Source organism: Melanostigma gelatinosum (genome assembly GCF_949748355.1).
Source record: "Melanostigma gelatinosum genome assembly, chromosome: 1".
NCBI classification, from domain to species: domain Eukaryota; kingdom Metazoa; phylum Chordata; class Actinopteri; order Perciformes; family Zoarcidae; genus Melanostigma; species Melanostigma gelatinosum.
The window spans coordinates 22,928,546-22,949,726 of record NC_136634.1 but is presented as its reverse complement, the minus strand read 5'-3'; the positions used below and the strand labels follow the sequence as shown (position 1 = coordinate 22,949,726).

Genomic DNA, 21,181 nt, shown 5'->3' with positions numbered 1-21,181 from the left:
GACCTCTGGTCTAGATGGTAAAATAGAAGACTTGTAAAAGCTATAATTCCTTCCAGATTGTCTCTATGAATGACCTTAAAACAGAGCATTGTGTTTGTACATGCTCTTCACTCCTCGTCTGTATATCTTATTTTGCCAAGTGTGAAATCAACAGCAGGAGACAGAAGGACCACTCACGCTTGTTCTTTTATTCTGGACCACCTAATATAACAACTCCAGCACACTGAGAGAAAGTAGTTTCGACTTTTGGAGAACGTTTTTTCCCCATGTTTGGCCCGAGCTCTGACACGTGTTGATTTGATCAGATTGTGGGAACGTGTCTGTACTTGTAACATGCCCTGCAGTAGAAGCTCGTGGGTGAGGCAGGCTGGTAAAAGAGGGGACTGTGCCCTGAGGTTATACCAGAAAAAGGGCACTTGTGGTGATCAATGAGTGCATTCATGTCAATGTCACATTATGTTGGTGATGTTTGTAAAAATGTCTCCTGCACAGTTGTCTCTACGTTTTAGTTTATCACAAGTGTGCCTGAGAGTTTTGACAAACCAGTCTCTTCCCTTTTTTTTTAAGCAGGATTAGATAGGAATGTTTGGCAGAGCTGGTGGTGACTGGACTGCTGACATATCATTTACAAAAGTGCGGCGTTATCGTTTCCTATTCTGCTTTCCTTTCTGCGACGGCCTTATTTTGGCCTGCTTCCGCCTGGATAGCAATGACAACACTGTTGGACAACATCCTCCGATATCGTTGCAAACAGACGGCATCCGCAGTCCAAAAACAAGCTGAATTCTTTTCTGAAAAATTATAGCTGAAAATTGTCTCTTGTCATCTGCACACATTGAAAAAAAAAACTGTGATTGTTTTCCCTTCTGTCCTCCACAGCCAACATGTCAGGGAAATCAGATGGGAAAAAGAAGTGGGCGGCTGTCAGGGGTCACCTCGGCTCCTCGCAGGACTCAGATACCCAGCTGGAGGCCAACATGGAGAGTGCTGACCCAGAGCTGTGCATCAGACTGCTGCAAATCCCCACTGTGGTCAACTACTCGGGGCTGAAGCGTCGCCTGGAGGGCAGCGACCAGCCGTGGATGGTCCAGTTCCTGGAGCTGAGTGGGCTGGATCTCCTCCTGGAGGCCCTGGACCGGCTTTCGGGGCGGGGATGCTCTCGCATTGCCGACGCCCTTCTGCAGCTCACCTGTGTCAGCTGCGTCAGGGCAGTCATGAACTCCTCTGCAGGGATCCACTTCATTATAGAGAACGAGGGATACATTCGGAAGCTCTCCCAAGGTTGACCATACCCTTTATTTTGGGAAAAATCATCACATCTGCTGCACTCATCTTTCCATCTAGTGTTCATTTGATTATGTCTCAAAGTAGCCTACACATGGAAAATGGTGGCTTAGCTGCTTCAGAAAATATATACTGGGTCATTTGGTCAAGATGTTTAAAACAACCTGTTTATTCCAAAAAAAGCCATGTTTAAGGACCTGAATGTTTTTTTTTCTATATATTATGTAAAAGTTGGAATTAAATAGGTCATAACTCTACGTGACTCACTGTGCAGAGCTGAATTTTCCGACCTTGTACTCAGCGTTATGTACAGAAATGATTCAGTAAGGGTTGCTTCAGGACATTCCTAAAAATGTAGTATCACAGTAAGTCATGAATATTGGATTTCCCCACCTTCAGATACACACACACACACACACACACGCACACAAACACATGTTTATCTGCAGTACAACACAACATCATCACAGGGCAAAGTTCAAGAGGAGTTGTTAAATACAGCATTTGGCTTGAGTCCGCACACAAGGGGGGATGAGCAGAGATAGAGGGGGTTCTTTTTGCTTTAAGAGAAACTGATGGAAACTATGAGAGCCCGACCTGTACTGATGTGTGTGATCACGATGCTCCGCAGCTTTGGACACTTCCAACACCATGGTGAAGAAGCAGGTGTTTGAGCTACTCGCTGCCCTCAGCGTGTTCTCTGCAGACGGACATCGGCTGGCACTGGATGCCCTGGACCACTACAAGGCAAGAAGATGTAGAAGTCATAGTTTTAACTTTATTATCTTTATTTTCTCAAAAACGTTAAGCTGTTGTGGGATTGATGCTGCGCTCTAAATGATGAAGTTCATTCATGAAGTACCTTAACGATGCCCTCTAGTGGTGTGTTGCGTGCACAAGCATTATGATCCCGTGGATTCACACTGTTCCTCAATGATGTTGATGACTTACACTGACTTTTGATTTCCCCTTCAGGGAGTGAAGACGCAGCAGTATCGCTTCAGTGTGATCATGAATGAGCTGCAGGCCACAGATAACGTCCCTTACATGGTGACGCTCCTCAGTGTCGTCAACGTCCTCATCTTCGGGAGAGATGACCTCAGGCAGAGAGATAAGATGAGAAAGCAGTTTATCGGTAGGTTCTCCATTCAGCTGCTACTTAACAATTAATTGGGAGTCTAGAGTCCCATCATGAGTCCCAACAGTGTCTCCTCTCTGGGCTGAATGTGAATGCAGAGGGGAAAGCGGGCCATCAGCAGGAGCTCTGTTACAGATGTGTCTGTCTGTCACCGGCGCTGTCTAAGAATAGGTTTATTGGCCTCATTCTCACTCACAAAGCGCCTGAGAACCGAGCAAACCTCAAATGTATAAAGCGTTGTGTATTCATGCATTTTACACCAATAACAGTGACTATCAACGATTTCAGTTCAGAGAACATGTCATCACTCTTACACTGATTAAATCACACTGACCTAATGTGATTTTTAATGCTGTATTATGAGTGAAACGCCCTATCCAGCCATCCCTCCATCCATTTTTCTGTAGTGGGTTACTCTTTTTTTTATGTGGAGTCTCTCCCAGCATATACTGGACAAAAACAGAGTTAACCTTGGACTGAAAGCAGGAGTTTTTAAGAGGTGTAAGCACTGAGCTACATCTGCCTGAAGATCACCACCGTCAAGATAGTTTGACAAATGTGTCATAGATGCAGCAGCTATATAAAAAACATTAAACTGCCACCCACCACCTTCTTCTTCTTCTTCTTCTTTAAATTTGATTGGTGCATACCGCCACCTACTGTACCGGAGTGTGCAGTTTCAGGGTAACCTTTTCTTCACTGTTTCCACCTAAATCCTATGGTCTACTCCCCCACCCACCACCTTTAACCAATCAAGAAATTTCTATGGCCACGCCTCTTGTGTGGTTGCTCACCTGTGACTTTCTGCCAATTTGCCCAAAACTGACATATGCCTGTGTGCAGGGAGCAGGAGGATGAAGACTTGATTATTCAGTGTGAAGCTTTTGAAGAGGCAATGGCTGAAGATGAGGAGGAGCTGCTGCGGGTCTCTGGGGGCATTGACATGAGTGATCACTTGGAAGTTTTCACTACGCTCTTCAACAAGGTGTGAGAGCTCACTGTTTGGCTTCATCATCAACCTGTAAGAACTAAGATAGTCCAATGAATGGGAGACGGAATGTTTTGTTATAGTAAAGAAAAGTCGTCTCTCTGATTAGAACAGTTTTAAGTTGTTGTGGTGCTGGCACACATTATTAGACTTTGGTATGCAAACGTGACAAACCCACTTAATTTGTGCATATTTGTGTGCAGGTGAGCAGCTCTCCAGCCTCTCTCCAGCTGCTGTCCATCCTGCAGACGTTGTTGGCGCTGGAGCCGGGCCGCTCTGATATCTGGCTGGCTCTGGAGGCCATAACTAACAGAGCCACGCTGCTGGCCCAGGACTGTGAGTCAGCACTGAGGCAGCAATACTTTCACTTTCGGTCAAGTCTCCGGAGAAGCTAATGGGTAGCTAAAAGCCTGCTCTGTGATTCATGTGTGAAGGGGCGTGATTATCCAGGAAAAACGATCGTCGCAATGAAATGGAGGCAGCTGTTGACAGGATGGCTGAAATATTTTGTTTTAGTGAGAGGAGTGTGAAATGGGGTTGATGTTTGTTTGGATTTGTGCTTCAGCTCAGATGGAGTCCGGTGAGATTATCATGCAGCGGCTGATGTCCTCCAAAGTCAAGAGCTGTGGAGGTTGTCATGACAGGCAGCTTGTGAGAGTGGATATGGCCGTGCAGACCGATCTGCATCATCAGGATGAAGAGAAGTCTGACAAAAGCACCACATCCTCTCAGAAGTGTGCTTCCCCTCCACCACCTCCACCTCCTCCTCCTCCTCCTCCACCTCCTCCTCCACCCCCTGGTATGATGAGGCTCCAACCTTCTAACCAGTGCTCACCTCCGCCCCCTCCACCTCCACCCCCACCACCTCCGCTACCTGGAGGGTTTGGTGGACCACCACCACCTCCCCCCTTGCCCGGAATACCACCACCACCACCACTATTCGGCGGTCCAGGCATGCCACCCCCACCTCCGCCCCTATCGGGGATGGGTGGTGGACCACCGCCACCACCTCCCTTACCTGGCATGCCAGCTCCACCACCTCCTCTCCCAGGCATGATTGGGGCTCAGAGTAGCCAGGCTCTCGGGTACGCTGCACCGACAAAGGCAAGCCGATGCCCCACCCTGAGGATGAAAAAGCTCAACTGGCAGAAACTGCGCACTGTTACTGGTGAGTGGATTAATCATTCTTTAACTGCAATCTGTCATTTTTGAATAACTGCAGTCAACCCTGGCTCAATCTAATTTGAAGAGAATCATCAATATGCTAAATCACTTTTTTGCCTCCTATCTGTCAAGAAATGTGAGTGGAGACATTGGCAGAAGGCCTCTGTGTAGAGAATAGTTGATGGGGATGGAACATTAATATACCCAGAACCAGTCTTCCAAATTTGGGTGGGTGTTGCGGAGGATTAACCAGAGTTTTGAAAAAACTGTAAAAAATGAATTTCAGCCATGGCAGGATGTTGACACAAAATGGAGCCACATGAGCTCATGACGGGTTCCTCTCTTCCTGCACTCACACAGATGGTCAATCCATGTGGTCCTCGGTTCAGACGGAGCCTCCTCCTCGGGAGCCGGACTACGGCAGCATCGAGCAGCTGTTCAGTTTCCCGGTGACCGAGGACAAAGACAAGGGGGCAGCTGCTCCTGTCAAGAAGGCGCCTAAAGAGGTGTGCTTGGTCAACACTCGGCGCTGCTCCTCAGCGCTGTAGTACTCTGAACAAAGGCATCTGATTATCAAAGCTGAGTCATCAGTATGTCTCTTTTTATTCTATAGATAACATTCATTGATCCAAAGAAAAACTTGAATTTGAACATATTCCTGAAGCAGTTAAAATGGTAAGAAGTCGCAAATTATTTAGATTTATTTTTTTTCTTTTTATATGTTTTTTCCAAGTTTTTTTTCTCTTTCCAGCAAAAATGAGGACTTTGTGGCCATGATTCAGACTGGGGACCGTACGAGGTTGGATGTAGAGGCGCTGAAGCAGCTCATTAAGCTCCTACCAGAGAAGCATGAGGTTTGTAACTGTTCTCGAGAGATTTCTTTGCCGATGTATCTATCATTAAGGGCACACTTTGAAATGGCGAATGTCTGAGTCACTGTCTGGTGCTTTCATGTAGATTGAAAATTTGAAGTCCTTCCAAGGAGAGAAAGAAAAGTTGGCAAATGTTGACCGCTTCTACACCTCCCTTCTCACTGTGCCATGGTAATATTTTTATTTTTTTTAATCTAATTCTGTTTTTCACAGTATGTGCTTGCTGCGTATTTTATACGCTCACACTGGCCTTCTTATTTACTTTGCTTTCTGGCTTGTTTCTCCAGTTATCAGCTGAGAATTGACTGCATGTTGCTGTGCGAGGAGACTTCATCAGTGTTGGATATGATCAAACCTAAAGTCAAGCTGGTGGAGGAGGCCTGCCAGTGTAAGGAAGCCCTAGGCTTTCAGCTATATTCGTATGCATGCAGTTGTCATTCTTTCTCTACAATATATCTATCTATCTATATGTATATACATCTCAAATTAACGCCATGTAACAAATCTCTCAGCTCTCAGGGCGAGCACGCTCATGCCCATTTTCTGCAGGCTCATCCTTGACGTTGGGAATTTTCTCAACTATGTAAGAACCTCTTCTATCTCATGTATATTTTGCTGTACGCTGACATTTAGACAGAGCTTGCATTTTTAATCAGCGGTCTACTTCTAGGGAAGTCACACAGGCAACGCCGAGGGTTTCAAGATCAGCTCTCTGCTGAAGCTCACAGAGACCAAGGCCAACAAGAGCCGCATCACGCTGCTTCATCACATGCTGGAGGTAAACAAAGTGGCTCACAGCAGCCAAAACTTTATTTGTTTTCCCCCTCTCTCTGTTATGAACCTGTTTAATTACTTAACAACCCACTGCGTGACTTGTTTTGCAAAGGAAGCCGACGCGAACCACCCAGAGCTGTTGGCGCTGCCAGATGATCTCGAGATCTGTGAAAAAGCAGCAGGGTATAGAAGCCTTTCACTTCTACTTTTGCTCATGTTTTTCGTTTCTTTTTTTTTAATTGCTTCTCTGTGGAATTGTAACAATCTTACAAGAAATAGTTTTACACTTTGTCCTCAGAGTTAATGTGGACTCTGTTCAGTCGGAAGTCAGTGCCTTACTAAAACGACTGAATGAGGCGGCCAAGAAGGTCTCCGGCTCTGTCGAAGACGTGAAGGCGCAATATGAAAAAGTGCTTGAGGTAACGCGATAGTCTCTGCTTTGCCCACAAATGGAGCCAATGTGTGATTACTCAATTAATAATAATCCGAATCCCTCCACTTTCTCTGCTGCAGGAAAATCTGGTGGCATGTCAGGCTGTAGGTGAAAGGCTCACTGCAGTAGAGGAGAAGAAGAGTGAGCTGGCTGTTTACTTGTGTGAAGATGTCAATCAGCTGTCGCTTGAGGAACTCTTCGGAACCATCAGGACCTTCCGAGGATTTTTCATCAAAGCACTGAAGGTCGGGGAGGATACTTTGTTTACGTTGGTGTATAAAATACTACGACTGCACAATCGCAGGGAAAGTCGTATAATAACCGTCTTTATGTTGTCTAGTTTTAAACCTACAACTTCAGAACGTGTGTATTTTCAAATGAACATGGGTACTGTGGAAAAACAGGAAAATGTTGCTATAGCTCTTCCGAAGTGATACAAAAACAAATCGGCACGTACATTTTGTACTTGCCTGTGACATCTTTACTTTTATGATAATAGGAAAACAAAACTAGAAGAGAGCTGGCAGCCAAGGCTGAGAAGAGGAAGAGGCATCTGGCAGAGGAAGAGTCCAAGAGACAGAAGGGAGAGAACGGAAAAATAAGTAAGTTGTGAAAAGCCCTCCTTTTTGTTTACTGTGCCCTAGAAATTCTGAACAAAGATGTCATTTGAATGGCGTGTGTTTTAAAGCCCTCTTTTTACCTCTCTGTTACCATCTGGTAAGGACAAGAAACTGTGGCCTCCAGCCGCAGTTCCTCTACTCCTGAGCCACTTAACTGCAACACAGCTTTGCTGCTTTATCTATTTTATTTGTGCATAAACACCACTGCCACCTTAAGCTAGCGCCATCGCTTGGTTGCTTTGAGAAGCTATATTTGCATAGAGAGCATTTTCCTTTTAATGCAGCTTGGCTCGCTGTAAAATATCAATCCGTTTCAAAGATAATAATGGTCTTACCATCAACACTACCTACTTCTCACCCTCAGGATCAAGTCAAGTCTGCAAACGAAGAAGCCAGAGACTTAGCAGCCGGTTCATCTCCCACCACACCGCAGACAGAGGGTCACCAGCAGGCCAGCACAGGAGAAACGAACGGCTTCATCAGCCCATCAGAAGACGCACCGCAGAGAGCAGTGCAGGACGGACCAGCTCTACCTCCCAAGTCACTCCCAGGAGTGCCAGCCACGACGACGATGCAGGCACCCCTGGAAAAACCTGCTTCGCTGCAGGAGGGACGACACCCAGAGAAGCCTCTAGTATCTTCACCAGAAACGACACAACCTGAGCCTCAGATTAAAGCGGACCGTCAGCCATGCCTCCCCACAAATGACTTTTCATTGGATTCAACTGAGACGAGCGTCCTCAGCTCATCTTCCCTCTCAGATTTCGACTGCCTAGCTGTGTTCGATGGCACTTCCAGCGTGGTATCTGAGGAGCCAGCGGACATTAGCGTTAATGTTCAGATCAAGGAAAGTCCTTCACCTAATACGGACAATGTGACACGGAGCAGTGAAGGCACTTTAATGGGAGATGGGAAAGGTGAAACTAGCACTAAAATAAGCCGTTTAGCAGAGACTGTTGAACAAGAGAAGCAGTCAAAACAAAACTGCTGTTTATTTCTTTATATATTACCCTGATTGTCTGTAACAGGGCAATATAAGAACATAATTTAATGGATTTTAACTTTTAATGTTAAAAATATTTTAATAAAAGTGAATTTAGTGTTCTGCTGTCTGTTTTTTAAGCAACCGACTCACGCAGATGGTGGTAATGTGGCAAACGCATTTGAAAAGCTTTATTATGCAGGCTGCATACAATACCAAGGGCTTTGACGTGGTGAATATAACATCAATCATCCCAGTGAGGCTATTTTCTAGTTTCTCTAACAGCCCTGGAGACAAGTTGCCCGAACACAGCTACGCACTTGTGCGTCTGGCTCTGACATCATCGGCTATGAAGTTACAGATATGGCAATGCCACTCTCGGAGACGGCTTAGTCTTCTTGAGACCGGCAGGCTCAAGCCACCGCAATCATGTCGCTCACCTGGTCTGCGAAAGACCACAAAAGCATCACTCAACCCTCCGCGACCGGACAGAAGCGATCGCGCAACGACATTGGGAACAAAGTGGCGGTGGTGCTCGGCGCGCAATGGGGAGACGAGGGCAAAGGGAAAGTTGTCGATTTGTTGGCGACTGACGCTGACGTTGTCTGCAGATGTCAGGTAGATGTTTTGGATTCGTGATTTCAGACGAGCATTCACAGGGCCGTGTCTTGCTAATATTGCTGAATGCCGGGTTTTTTTCTCCGACTTAATGATGAAATCTGGCACAAACTGTGCAGCCTGTTAAAACGCAACAGGTGCTCACAGTGAAAACACTTTTGTTTGAGCTTTTTTGTCCATTGCAGTTAACCGTGTCGCGAATGCACTGTGGTTTCATAACTGCACAGGGTTTAAGTGATGGAATGGGAGAATTGTGGCCGTTAAACAAATTTCAAATCATTTTACAGACTCCAAATATCTTTACTGATCATTTTAGGAACAGGCAAGTACAATCTGCTAACCTGACTATTCGCTTAATTCTTGCGTTCACCTCTAAACCTGACTCATTCAGCTGATCACACAGATGTTGAATTTGAGATGCATTGAATTAATAAAAAAACTCCACATAGGTCAGTTGCTATTCACTCACGCAGGACACATAACCCTCTGGTCAGATATCAGAGGTCACTCCAGCAACGGAGTCACACAGTGAAAACTGCCAACAGTTGCTGTTTTGTACTCTCTCCGCTGACAGGACTAGCACCCTGTGTTCTGGAGGCTTGAGAGCCCCACACACCGGGCTAGAGAGAGGTCACATTCTCAGGGAGGCTTGATATGTGAGAAGGCCAGGACTTAGCCAGGCCGGACAGAGTGGATCCACCAGCACCAGCCAAGTCTGTTCAAATAGGTGCTTGAGAAGCTCAGTGAATTATCACCTTCTCTCGAAACTATAATGAGACGTGTGCATGTGGCTGGATGTTTTTTTGGGTGGTCTTGGGTGTTACCGTCATACTGTATTTGATCATATCGTCATTAAAACAAGACAGTGTGAACTATCACATCACAATATGTGCCCTGCTTGGATTTACAGGGGGGCAACAATGCAGGACACACGGTGGTAGTGGACGGCAAGGAGTATGACTTCCACCTTCTCCCCAGTGGAATCATCAACTCCAAGAGCATCTCCCTCATCGGTAATGGCTTAAATATTCATCTGTGTTGAGACAGCATGGTTAAGAATATTACATATTCCTCTTCCTCTGCTCTTGTAGGCAATGGAGTGGTCATACATCTACCTGGCCTGTTTGAAGAAGGCGATAAAAATGAAAAGAAAGGTATTTGAAGAGAAAGAATGCCCTTTACACATAATGCACAAGTGTAAATTAGGATTTGTGTATACTCACATAGATGTCCTTTCTATTCTTTAACCAGGTCTGAAAGGCTGGGAGAAGAGACTCATTGTCTCAGACAGAGCTCACCTTGGTATGTACATTGTATGATATTGCTTAGAGTGGTTTACTTTATTTAAACAAGTACAGCCTGAATAAATCATCAATCAATCGATCCATTTTTAAGGTTTTGTTTGCTGTCTCTCCGCAGTGTTTGATTTCCACCAGGTAGTCGATGGTTTACAGGAGACTGAGAGGCAAGCACAAGAAGGAAAGAAGTAAGGATAGCGGAGGACAGACCTGCTAGTATTTTACACTACAGTCAGCACAAATCTACTTGTTTTACGTCCCTCTCTTTGGCTTGTGTTTCAGCATTGGAACAACCAAGAAAGGCATCGGACCCGCATACTCCAGCAAAGCAGCTCGCACCGGCCTGCGTGTATGCGACCTCCTGGGTGACTTTAAGGACTTCTCTATGAGGTAGGGACCGTATTAATATGCCAAACATCAAGACTAATGCTGCGCTGAACAGTTGCGGCATGATTCGCGATTTCCTTTTCTTTCAGATTCAAGAATCTTGTCCGCCAGTATCAGGCCATGTACCCAACCTTAACCGTTGACGTTGAGGACCAATTGAAAAAACTCAAGGTAAACCGACTGTTGCGAAAGTGATGACTTAGGGTCAATCCCAACATCAACTGATCATGTTTTTGTTTTCCTTGTTTTGTGCAGGAATACTGTGAGAGATTGCGACCGATGGTGAGAGACGGGGTCTATTACATGTACGAAGCTCTTCATGGATCTCCAAAGAAGATTTTGGTGGAAGGGGCCAATGCTGCTCTCCTTGACATTGACTTTGGTATTTTGATTTACAATATGAATGCATATGTGTTTTTTTTTTGTTGATCTGGGAGGCAGTCATAACCCAATACATTTTTTCTCGAAAGGCACATACCCTTTTGTGACATCATCAAACTGCACTGTGGGCGGGGCGTGCACCGGTCTTGGCATCCCTCCGCTGAATATCGGCGATGTTTTTGGAGTATCAAAGGCCTACACTACCAGAGTGGGAATCGGAGCCTTCCCCACAGAACAACTCAACGTAAGACCTTGACGTTATCGAAGGAAATCTGTGAGATTACTGGCACCTTGTCACACGCTGCTTGCTTTCACGGCCTTCGTATTTGTCTGAAGAAGAGACACATGACATGTAATGTAACTCACTGATATTGAGGTTGACACGTACAGTTTGAATGTGATCATGTGGGGCTGACACACAGGCAGCGGGGCTGGTGGAGGAGGAGGAGGAGGAGGAGGAGGAGGAGGGGGGGGGGTGAAGCTCTCTGGCTGAGAGCAGCTGTCAACTTTTGTGAGACACGGGTTCAAACGCTCTACCTCTTATGCAGGTCACATGTTCACAGGGATAAATTTAGGGCCAGAGTCCGGGTTCAGGATATTGTGTGAGCTGGGTTGTGTTACCTGTCACGGGAGCTGAAAATACATACTTAAAAAAAAAACTAAACTTAATCCCCCCCCCCCCTCCCCCCCAGTCCATATGGTGTTTTATTGTACTCAGCTGTGTTTGTAACTCGTGTAGTGATTGCACATTTTTAGGTTTCTGTAGAATTATGGAATGCCTAACATCATTTCAGTTCATGAATAATAAAGTAACAAATAAGGCTGTTGTTCCCCTTGTTTACCGTAGGCAATAGGAGAGCTGCTGCAGACGAGGGGTCGTGAGGTGGGTGTAACCACTGGAAGGAAGCGGCGTTGCGGATGGTTGGATCTTGTCATCGTGAGATACGCTCATATGATTAATGGATTCACCGGGTGAGTGGCTGGAACAGTTGAAGCAAATCATCAGGTGTTTCGTGATCATTTCAATAATGAAGGAAGCCATCATTTTTTTCTGCACCGTCGTAAAATCACATTATACGAATGACTAACGGCACACGTTAAACAGTTCTCCGATGACATGTTACCCGTCCAACAGCATCGCTTTGACAAAACTTGACATTCTGGACGTGGTGGATGAAATTAAAGTCGGAGTCGCCTACAAAGTCAATGGAAAAAGAATTCCCCATTTCCCAGGTCATTTAACAGAAGAAACCATATGTAGAATAAATATCATAAACCCATTCTGCTTTCATTTAAAGATTGGTAATCATGTATTGCTTTCAATAACAGCCAACATGGACGTTTTGCACAAAGTGGAGGTTGAGTACGAGACCTTCCCCGGTTGGAAGACGGACACGTCTGCAGCCAGGAAGTGGAACGACCTCCCAGCCAAGGCACAAAACTACATCCACTTCATTGAGAACCACATTGGAGTTCCCAGTACGTTTGACACAAAATAACAAACTTACATATTTCAAGTTTTACTTTGCAGAGCACACAAACAAATAGAAAATAGAGCAACTTCCCATGAAGGCCTCCACATCAAAATATAGAAGAAATACAGAAACTGCATGATATCCTTTAGGTGGCACTGTTGCACTTATCAAAAATAGCAATATGGTTTGTTATGACTTCTCCAGTTTAGTCAACTTTTCTAATCTGTCTCTCTGTTTCTCCGTCTCTTTTAGTCAAGTGGGTTGGTGTTGGAAAGTCCAGGGAGTGCATGATCCAGATGTTCTAAAGGGAAACCTTTAGCTCCCCTTGACAGGAGCACAGAGGATGTGGCATCTTTGCATTATCTAAACAGATTTTCTCCTCATTGGTTAATAAACGAAACATGTTACCTGAGAAAGGGCAAGCTCAAATCGTGGCAGCGGCAGCTAGTACAGGCACTTCCGGTTGCAAGCTCAGCTGCCACGACTTTCCGTGGCAGCTGAGCCTGCAACAGGAAGTGATTGCCACTGTATGTGACAGCTGCCACTAGCATCTTGTGGCAGCTGCCAGCATTTCGGAGCGGATTCCGCCGTAGTTTAGCCTTTATTTTTTCGTTATTTGACATTATATGACAATACATTAAGGTCATTGAAGGCATGACTGTTGGTAGTTGTAATTAGTTTATTAAAAAAAGTCCGAATTATCATGGTATGGCCACTCGTTTTTGTCAACAAGCTAATTGCGGGCTAACTTCACTTGAAACCTGTTACCCATGGCAACGATAAACACTTTCACGCTGCAGACTAAAGGAATGCAAATTATAAATATGGATGGATATGCAACGTACTGTTTAGAGTGATAGCAATCCATATAACCTATTGACTTGGATATATATATACAGTATGTGTATGTATGTATGTATGTATGTATGTATGTATCTATATATATGGATATATTAACACAATTTGTGTACAACTTTTTTTCTCTGTTTGTCCTGTCTGTCTCAACAGGACAGTAGTTTGGGGGAGGCAGTAAGAAGAACCTGATCACATGAAGCTTGATCTACATCATTCCAGCTATTGTAAACCACAGATGACCAATCACAGATATAGACCCCAAACATCTATATCCAGTTTAGATGACCTACAAATGACCCGCTACTGCCACTTCCTTTCCGTTGACCGCTGCCACAAACAGGTCTGTGGCAGGTATTTGTGGCCACTGTCACTGAATGGCCACTGTTTGTGGCAGCTGCCATCACTGCAGAGGAGATTCAGAAGATGTTTTGGCAACTGCCACTGTGGCATCTAGTGAAATACCAAGGTGCATAGTTTAAGGATGTTAGCAGTCGTCAATGTTGTTCTCCCTAAAAGTATAATTTCCATCATGTAATATGATTTTTGCATTCATTTGCAAGGTGTCATTGACTATTCTTGATGTTCTTTATCAATATTTTTAGCAAGGCATCCATTCAGTTATATTCTACAATGTTATTCAAAATTCGATGAAATGTATATGTTAGGACAAGAAGTTCAAAGTTAATGGAAAGAAGCCACCCCAACATATATGTTAAGTTTAAGTTCATTGTCATACACATTTACACATATACGAAATTTGTCCTCTGCATTTAACCCATCCCTAGCTTATTGGGAGCAGTGGGCAGCTGAGAAGCGCCCGGGGAGCATGTGGTGTCATGTAGTTGTCTGCACCCAGGGATAGTACATATTGAAGACCAGCGTCATTAATCCATTTGGCCACAAGAGGGAGTTTACCATTAAGTGAGCGCTTCTGTCAGGAGTAAACTAATGCAGCGAACATATTATGTTTTATCTATCACCACAGATGTTTTCCTCTCGTTTCTTTTTGAAAATATATTTTTCAGAATTTATAAATCCATTGTGCAATGAAATTCGTTAGCATAGCCGTCATTCAACCCAGTGTAGTCTGCTGGTGTAATTGCCATAATGACACTATCACTGCCTGATTATGTTGCCTAAATTTAGTGCATCTAAATCATGTGAATTCAAACTGTAATTTTCTGGTTGTTGAATATCTATATCGAATCAAATATCATTGTCTCACTGTCAAATTTAACTTATTCATACTCCAACCAAATCTAATATTCATTATGTTTGACTATTCATGGTTTGGTCGTACGTAAGTATTTTAATGTGATGCATGTGGTATAGCCTTCACAATTGATCTTTTTGTGTCAGATTAGCTATTTGATTATATCATATTAAGATTTCCAAATAAACAAGTATTTTCTAACTGACAAGGGTTGAGCTAAGTTTGTCACACACACACACACACACAGTTGGTGCTTTGTGCATTTATATTTATCGCCACAGATCATTACAAAAGACCCAGTAATGCCTGCTGCCTCTTTATTACAACAATACCAGAACACAATGCAGATTTACCATCAACACGCGAAATACACCAGCTATATTATGTTGCCAAGCTGAGAAAATAAATATTTATTATAATATCATCTTTATTGGCCATGTATGCATACCAATACAAGGAATTTGACTCCGGTTTTTCGTTGCTATCCACATATACACAGAAATTCCAAATAAACAAGAAAAATATAAAAACTAAAAACAAGGACAAGACAGCAAAGATGGGCAGTGCTCTCAGCGATATACAACTGTTTGATAAGACGTTTGTCATTGGTGACTGCAATATAGCTTCTAATTGCTTATAAACCAAATTTTTATTTTTCTATCATGAAGTAGACTTGGGCCAATATAAAAATGACTTATTGTTGCTCCGCTATAGTTGCTGAGATGCATTAGCATGAATTTGTGACATGTAGGGTACAAACTACTTACTCTTTCCATGACCAATTTTGACCTAGCACCCATTCTCATAAAAATGGTATTCACTAATTATACATAACACTGAATCTACAACTACATATACATCTTATATTTCAGGACTTGGAAAGAAATCTGCAGAGTGGGCATTTTCTCTCCAACAGAATGTATCTGTGGAAACAGAGGATTGGATGCAGCCCTGCGAAAATATCACAGTGAACATTTCACTTTATTCAGTGACATGAAGGTAGAGTGTGCTGTTTTTGTCTTATTTGTACACACAGCATTTTAGGCAGAGGAGGGGAAAAGGTAGGACTAGATTGATAGAGAAATGTTACCGTGACATTTTCTTGTTCTCCTCTTTCAGGATGGTATACAAAAAGTGTTTTATTTGTTTCTTATTTACTTGTTTTCCCAGACAGAACAGATTATCCAACGTCTGGAAAGACTACTGTCAGTGCCTGGAACTGTAGCTGAGAAGCAGCTATTCATCACAGAGGTCATTTTGCCAGAGGTGAGCTATTGAGGATGTGTACGAAATTAACAATTACCGGTAGTTTAAGAATTACGTTTACAGCAGAAAATTAGTGAGTTATTAATGGCATAGGCCTCCGAGAGATACAAGTGTCAATAGACATTTGAGAACACCATTTGGAGAATATAAACCAAAACTACAACTGGAAGAATAACTTAGTATCAATGTGCTAACTTAACTGGGTAACCTGGTACAGGTAAGTATCAATTTAAATGAAATATAAATGTATGTATGTAATGACTGACAATTAACATTTGGTAAAAACTGTCAAATTGATTTAACATACTTTATAATTATTATTATCGATACATTTTTGTAGGTTGTGATTCAGTGGTTGCAAAAGACCAGCAACATGTGCAGATACCAGGCAGAGTCTGTGCTGCTGGAGAACACATATAAAGAGAAAAGGTAGACCACATGACTTGTGTTTGAATTGTGGGTGAGCATGCATATGTGTAACATCACGAAATCCATTATGCTAATCCTGGCTAAGAGTGGTTTTGCATGTGAAGTTGACATAACTGTAATGACTGAATGTGGCAGTGGTTCATTTACAGATAATATATTTTTTTTCAGTGCTCCAGAGTTGTCAACAAGTGACAGAGAAAGCACAGAAGAGGTAAGAAATGTTAAAATCTTTGCAGTCAGAGACACAGATGCTGGTGCGTAGTTTGATTTACAGTGGCTTTATTTCTGCATTAAACAACAAAGCAGAGTATATTTGATTTACCGTAATCCACAAGACAAATTCTATTTTTTGCTGAAATAACTTTTAACGGATTCATGTGCTCAAGGGCGACACCTGATGGCGGAAACCATGCAGCACATTCACAAACATCAGAACTTCATATTATGTATTGCATGCATGTACAGGAATAACAATTAAGCTGAATATAAACCGATTAGATGAATGAAGTAGAATCCAAAAATAAGAAATAATAGATTTTGGGCTGCCTGATAAACAATAAAAAAAATGGATTAGCATGAAATACTAAAACTGTAAATATAAATGAATGTCATTTAGCCTTTCACATAAGATCCATCATGAAGGTATTGTCTGTTGCATGATCATAAGACAATATATTACATTACAGTCATTACAGCAATTTTGGGGTTAAGTGTCTTGCTCAAGGACACATTGACATGCGACTAGCAGAACCAGAGCCAGAGATTGAACCGCCGACCCTCTGATTGAAAGACGGCCCTGCTATCCCCTTAGCCACAGTCGCCCGATATAGAATCACTTCACTACTTAAATTAAGCAGCTTTTGTGAACTCACAGGATATCTAATAAGATTGGTGCTTAATTATGTGCATGGATTAAGCTCTGGCTAGAATTGGTTTGCAACTATTTATTGTCAGCATTAATTTACATAAATAAATACAGGTAAATCTTATTATATACTGCCATTCAATTTGAAAGGCTCTCGATGGAACCCATCCAGCATTACTGTTTGTTCTTTGTTGCTTATTTCTCTAAATAGAGATTTGACTTTTAGATGTTGAATGACACATATGTTGACAAAGACAACATTTGTTGTTACAAAACATCTATTTGTTAATTAGGTACTGTAAATGCTGTACAAGTTTGAAGTATTAGTTGGTTACAACACCAATATACAATAAATACTTTGAGTACACTTTATTCTTTACTGCAGGTAAATGTTCTTCTGAGAGACAGCCTGGCTGCAGCTGACTGGTGTCTCAAGACACAATTTGATGGAGGGTTTAAAGTTCCCGCTGTCCTTTCCATGGATGAAAAGGAACAACAGGAAGCCCTCCAGGAGCTGCACAACTGTGAAGATGACCCGAGTGAAGAGTCTCCAGCAGAGCTTTTCACTTTTGTTTTTGACAAACAGAAGGACTATAACAAATTCTGCACAGACCTTATTGATGAAAACAATTTGAAAGTGTTTTCGAGGTTTGAGGAGAAATAGTTAGTCTACATGTGCTTTACAAGTATTGTAACTCACTAATCTGTCACTGTCAATGTATGTTCGTTTAAATGTCTGTATTTTGTTGTGTTATTATTGACAATACCTCAAATTGTTATTGTTTGTTCAATACATTTTTTTAAAAATAAACCATCGACCAAACAGCCGTGTCACCTTTCCCAAAACTTGTGACAACCCACACGTTATATGGATTGCTATCACTCTAAACAGTACGTTGCATATCCATCCATATTTATAATTTGCATTCCTTTAGTCTGTAGCGTGAAAGTGTTTATCGTTGCCATGGGTAACAGGTTTCAAGTGAAGTTAGCCCGCAATTAGCTTGTTGACAAAAACGAGTGGCCATACCATGATAATTCGGCCTTTTTTTAATAAACTAATTACAACTACCAACAGTCATGCCTTCAATGACCTTAATGTATTGTCACATAATGTCAAATAACGACAAATAAAGGCTAAACTACGGCGGAATCCGCTCCGAAACACTGGCAGCTGCCACAAGATGCTAGTGGTACCAGTCGCAAACAGTGAAAACTGTCGCGAAAAGTAGTGGCAGGTACCACACAACGGTGTTAACTGTCGCAACAACTTGTTGCATACTGTATATATATCTATATACTGCGTATATATATCCAAGTCAACATGTTATATGGATTGCTATCACTCTAAACAGTACATTGCATATCCATCCATATTTATAATTTGCATTCCTTTAGTCTGCAGCGTGAAAGTGTTTATCGTTGCCATGGGTAACAGGTTTCAAGTGAAGTTAGCCCGCAATTAGCTTGTTGACAAAAACGAGTGGCCATACCATGATAATTCGGACTTTTTTTTATAAACTAATTACAACTACCAACAGTCATGCCTTCAATGACCTTAATGTATTGTCATATAATGTCAAATAACGAAAAAATAAAGGCTAAACTACGGCGGAATCCGCTCCGAAATGCTGGCAGCTGCCACAAGATGCTAGTGGTACCAGTCGCAAACAGTGAAAACTGTCGCGAAAAGTAGTGGCAGGTACCACACAACGGTGTTAACTGTCGCAACAACTTGTTGCATACTGTATATATATCTATATACTGCGTATATATATCCAAGTCAACATGTTATATGGATTGCTATCACTCTAAACAGTACATTGCATATCCATCCATATTTATAATTTGCATTCCTTTAGTCTGCAGCGTGAAAGTGTTTATCGTTGCCATGGGTAACAGGTTTCAAGTGAAGTTAGCCCGCAATTAGCTTGTTGACAAAAACGAGTGGCCATACCATGATAATTCGGACTTTTTTTAATAAACTAATTACAACTACCAACAGTCATGCCTTCAATGACCTTAATGTATTGTCACATAATGTCAAATAACAACAAATAAAGGCTAAACTACGGCGGAATCCGCTCCGAAACACTGGCAGCTGCCACAAGATGCTAGTGGCAGCTGTCACATACAGTGGCAATCACTTCCTGTTGCAGGCCCAGCTGCCACGGACAACTTCCTGTTGCAGGCTCAGCTGCCACGGAAAGTCGTGGCAGCTGAGCTTGCAACCGGAAGTGCCTGTACTAGCTGCCGCTGCCACGATTTGAGCCAGCTCCTACTGAGGATTTGTCGGTTTATTTGACTTGACGTCAAACAGCGATCACATCAGATCACAGTGAAGAAAACGGACCAACCTGCAATGTGTCCAGGTGAGACCCAAAGGCTGACAAATAAAGATGGTGCACATATTTTCGAAATGCTGCATTTTATACCTTTGAGGCACCAAATGTATTCATCGAGATTAAGTGACAGTGATTTTAACTTCGATTTCTTTAACACGAGTTGTAGTCATTTTTTTGAGTGTGCATTGAAGGGACATGAGAAACACAGCTCTGTAGGGTGAGTGTTTGGCTCTGAAAAGAGCCTTTGAGGTTCTGGTTCCAGCAGTCAGAGAGAGGCAGTGGCGGATGGTGGAACATATTCTAGCGCTGTGCCACATCCAATCAATTTCAGCAAACATCCCAGAATGATTTAATGCAAAAAAAATTAAGTTATCAAACACGCATTATACTTTGCAGTTAAATATTTTACTTTGATTCAAAAATGAAAAAAAGCAGTAAAAATAACACTTTGACAAACACGTCAGTACATCTTATTAATGTCACCCTCACAAGCAATTCAGTTTAATATAATATGTATAGCATATAATAATATTCAGTATAATATAATATATATATATATATATATATATATATCATGTAATACTATTCTGTACAATATAATATATATCATATAATATTCACTGTAATATAAACACATGTAATGATTTATTTATAACTATATATCCCTCACTCCCGTAACTGTCCATGCTGGATCTGTCCCCGTTGTTTTAAGTTATTAGCATGACTGCATCCAGCTACAAACCTTTCTGGTGTAGCCTACAGCTACTAAGCTTCCATGTACTGCTTCCCTTTCCTGCTAGTCTGCTGTGTGATTGTGGAGTCAGGTTGATCTGATATCATCTTTCACCTGCAGTTTCTCCGCAAAAGTTCTCCTCTCAAACGGGTCTTGGAGGAGCAGTGCTCGCGATGGCCTGTAGAGACTACTGCTGACCAGAACGCGCAATTTGGGGCTCCACAGATTCTGGCCCCAAGCGGAATCTATAGAGGACGCCGATTGGCTAAATTGTATGTCACACATTTATATCTTTAATCAGCAATTGGCTCAACTGCTTCATGGACCCGCCTCCTGTGGGTGCATTTTCCAGCCCCCAGAGCTGCTGAGACATGCAGGAAATTAAAGCCTTCATCTTGCACAGATATCATATTTTAAACATATTACTGGGTGATTCCATACTTCAAAAACACAAATATTGACAATTTGTATAATTTATAATTTTTTTTATTATTTGTGGCTCAAGAGGGGGTGGCGCCCTCTATTGACTAGTCGCCACTGGCTCCAGGTTTACTTGGACTTTGCGGCCTTCTCTGTCTTCTTGGGCAGCAGAACAGCCTGGATGTTGGGCAGCACACCGCCCTCAGCGATGGTCACTCCGCCCAGCAGCTTGTTGAGCTCCTCGTCGTTGCGGACAGCCAGCTGCAGGTGACGGGGGATGATAAGAGTCTTCTTGTTGTCGCGAGCAGCGTTTCCAGCTAGCTCCAAGATCTCAGCGGTCAAGTACTCCAGCACAGCCGCCAGGTAGACGGGGGCGCCGGCACCGACACGTTGCGCATAGTTTCCTTTACGCAGCAGCCTGTGAACACGACCGACTGGGAACTGGAGCCCAGCACGAGAGGAGCGAGTCTTGGCCTTAGCTCTGACTTTTCCTCCGGTTTTCCCTCTGGCACTCATCGTTAGATGCTTTTAGAGAAATTAATGTTGACCCAACAACCGAAACCCTCTTTTATATGTCCTGACAATCAGACCAACCAGAAAAAAAGGCTTCCAGCAGAAGAACAGAGGGCGGACCACTCTAC

General features: G+C 42.8%; 4 protein-coding genes across 5 annotated transcripts; 3 read left to right on the top strand and 1 right to left on the bottom strand.

The window, feature by feature from the left end:
- Nucleotides 1–884: 884 nt before the first annotated feature.
- Nucleotides 885–8,421, top strand: LOC306776711 (inverted formin-2-like; the record flags this gene model as incomplete). Its single annotated transcript, XM_079267508.1, is given in 18 exon segments — nt 885–1,281; nt 1,916–2,031; nt 2,260–2,451; nt 3,267–3,407; nt 3,614–3,746; nt 3,976–4,578; nt 4,935–5,080; nt 5,188–5,249; nt 5,326–5,428; nt 5,532–5,617; nt 5,734–5,834; nt 5,959–6,029; nt 6,117–6,224; nt 6,333–6,403; nt 6,519–6,639; nt 6,734–6,898; nt 7,153–7,255; nt 7,638–8,421. Coding segments are annotated over 18 exon segments (3,018 nt in total). The 3' UTR covers nt 7,937–8,421.
- Nucleotides 8,422–8,666: 245 nt separating this feature from the next.
- Nucleotides 8,667–14,683, top strand: LOC306781979 (adenylosuccinate synthetase isozyme 1 C). Of its 2 annotated transcripts, none has more exons than XM_079275113.1 (13): nt 8,667–8,873; nt 9,784–9,886; nt 9,965–10,027; nt 10,125–10,175; nt 10,293–10,359; nt 10,454–10,561; nt 10,648–10,729; nt 10,814–10,940; nt 11,029–11,183; nt 11,787–11,911; nt 12,075–12,172; nt 12,269–12,418; nt 13,423–14,683. In XM_079275113.1, exons 1-13 carry the CDS (start codon nt 8,685–8,687, stop codon nt 13,428–13,430), a joined length of 1,326 nt encoding a protein of 441 aa, XP_079131239.1. In that variant the 5' UTR covers nt 8,667–8,684; the 3' UTR covers nt 13,431–14,683. The 2 variants fall into 2 exon arrangements, with proteins under 2 accessions (XP_079131239.1, XP_079131238.1); XM_079275112.1 differs by lacking the exon at nt 13,423–14,683 and adding an exon at nt 12,667–12,824.
- A 747-nt stretch (nt 14,684–15,430) lies between these two features.
- On the top strand, nt 15,431–17,800 carry LOC306788666 (uncharacterized protein). Its single transcript, XM_079284268.1, has 5 exons — nt 15,431–15,481; nt 15,653–15,748; nt 16,089–16,177; nt 16,346–16,388; nt 17,428–17,800. Exons 1-5 carry the CDS (start codon nt 15,476–15,478, stop codon nt 17,704–17,706), a joined length of 513 nt encoding a protein of 170 aa, XP_079140394.1. The 5' UTR covers nt 15,431–15,475; the 3' UTR covers nt 17,707–17,800.
- Nucleotides 17,801–20,600: 2,800 nt separating this feature from the next.
- LOC306777483 (histone H2A-like) lies at nt 20,601–21,180 on the bottom strand. Its single transcript, XM_079268624.1, has one exon. It carries the CDS (start codon nt 21,054–21,056, stop codon nt 20,670–20,672), a length of 387 nt encoding a protein of 128 aa, XP_079124750.1. The 5' UTR covers nt 21,057–21,180; the 3' UTR covers nt 20,601–20,669.
- Nucleotide 21,181: the final 1 nt, after the last annotated feature.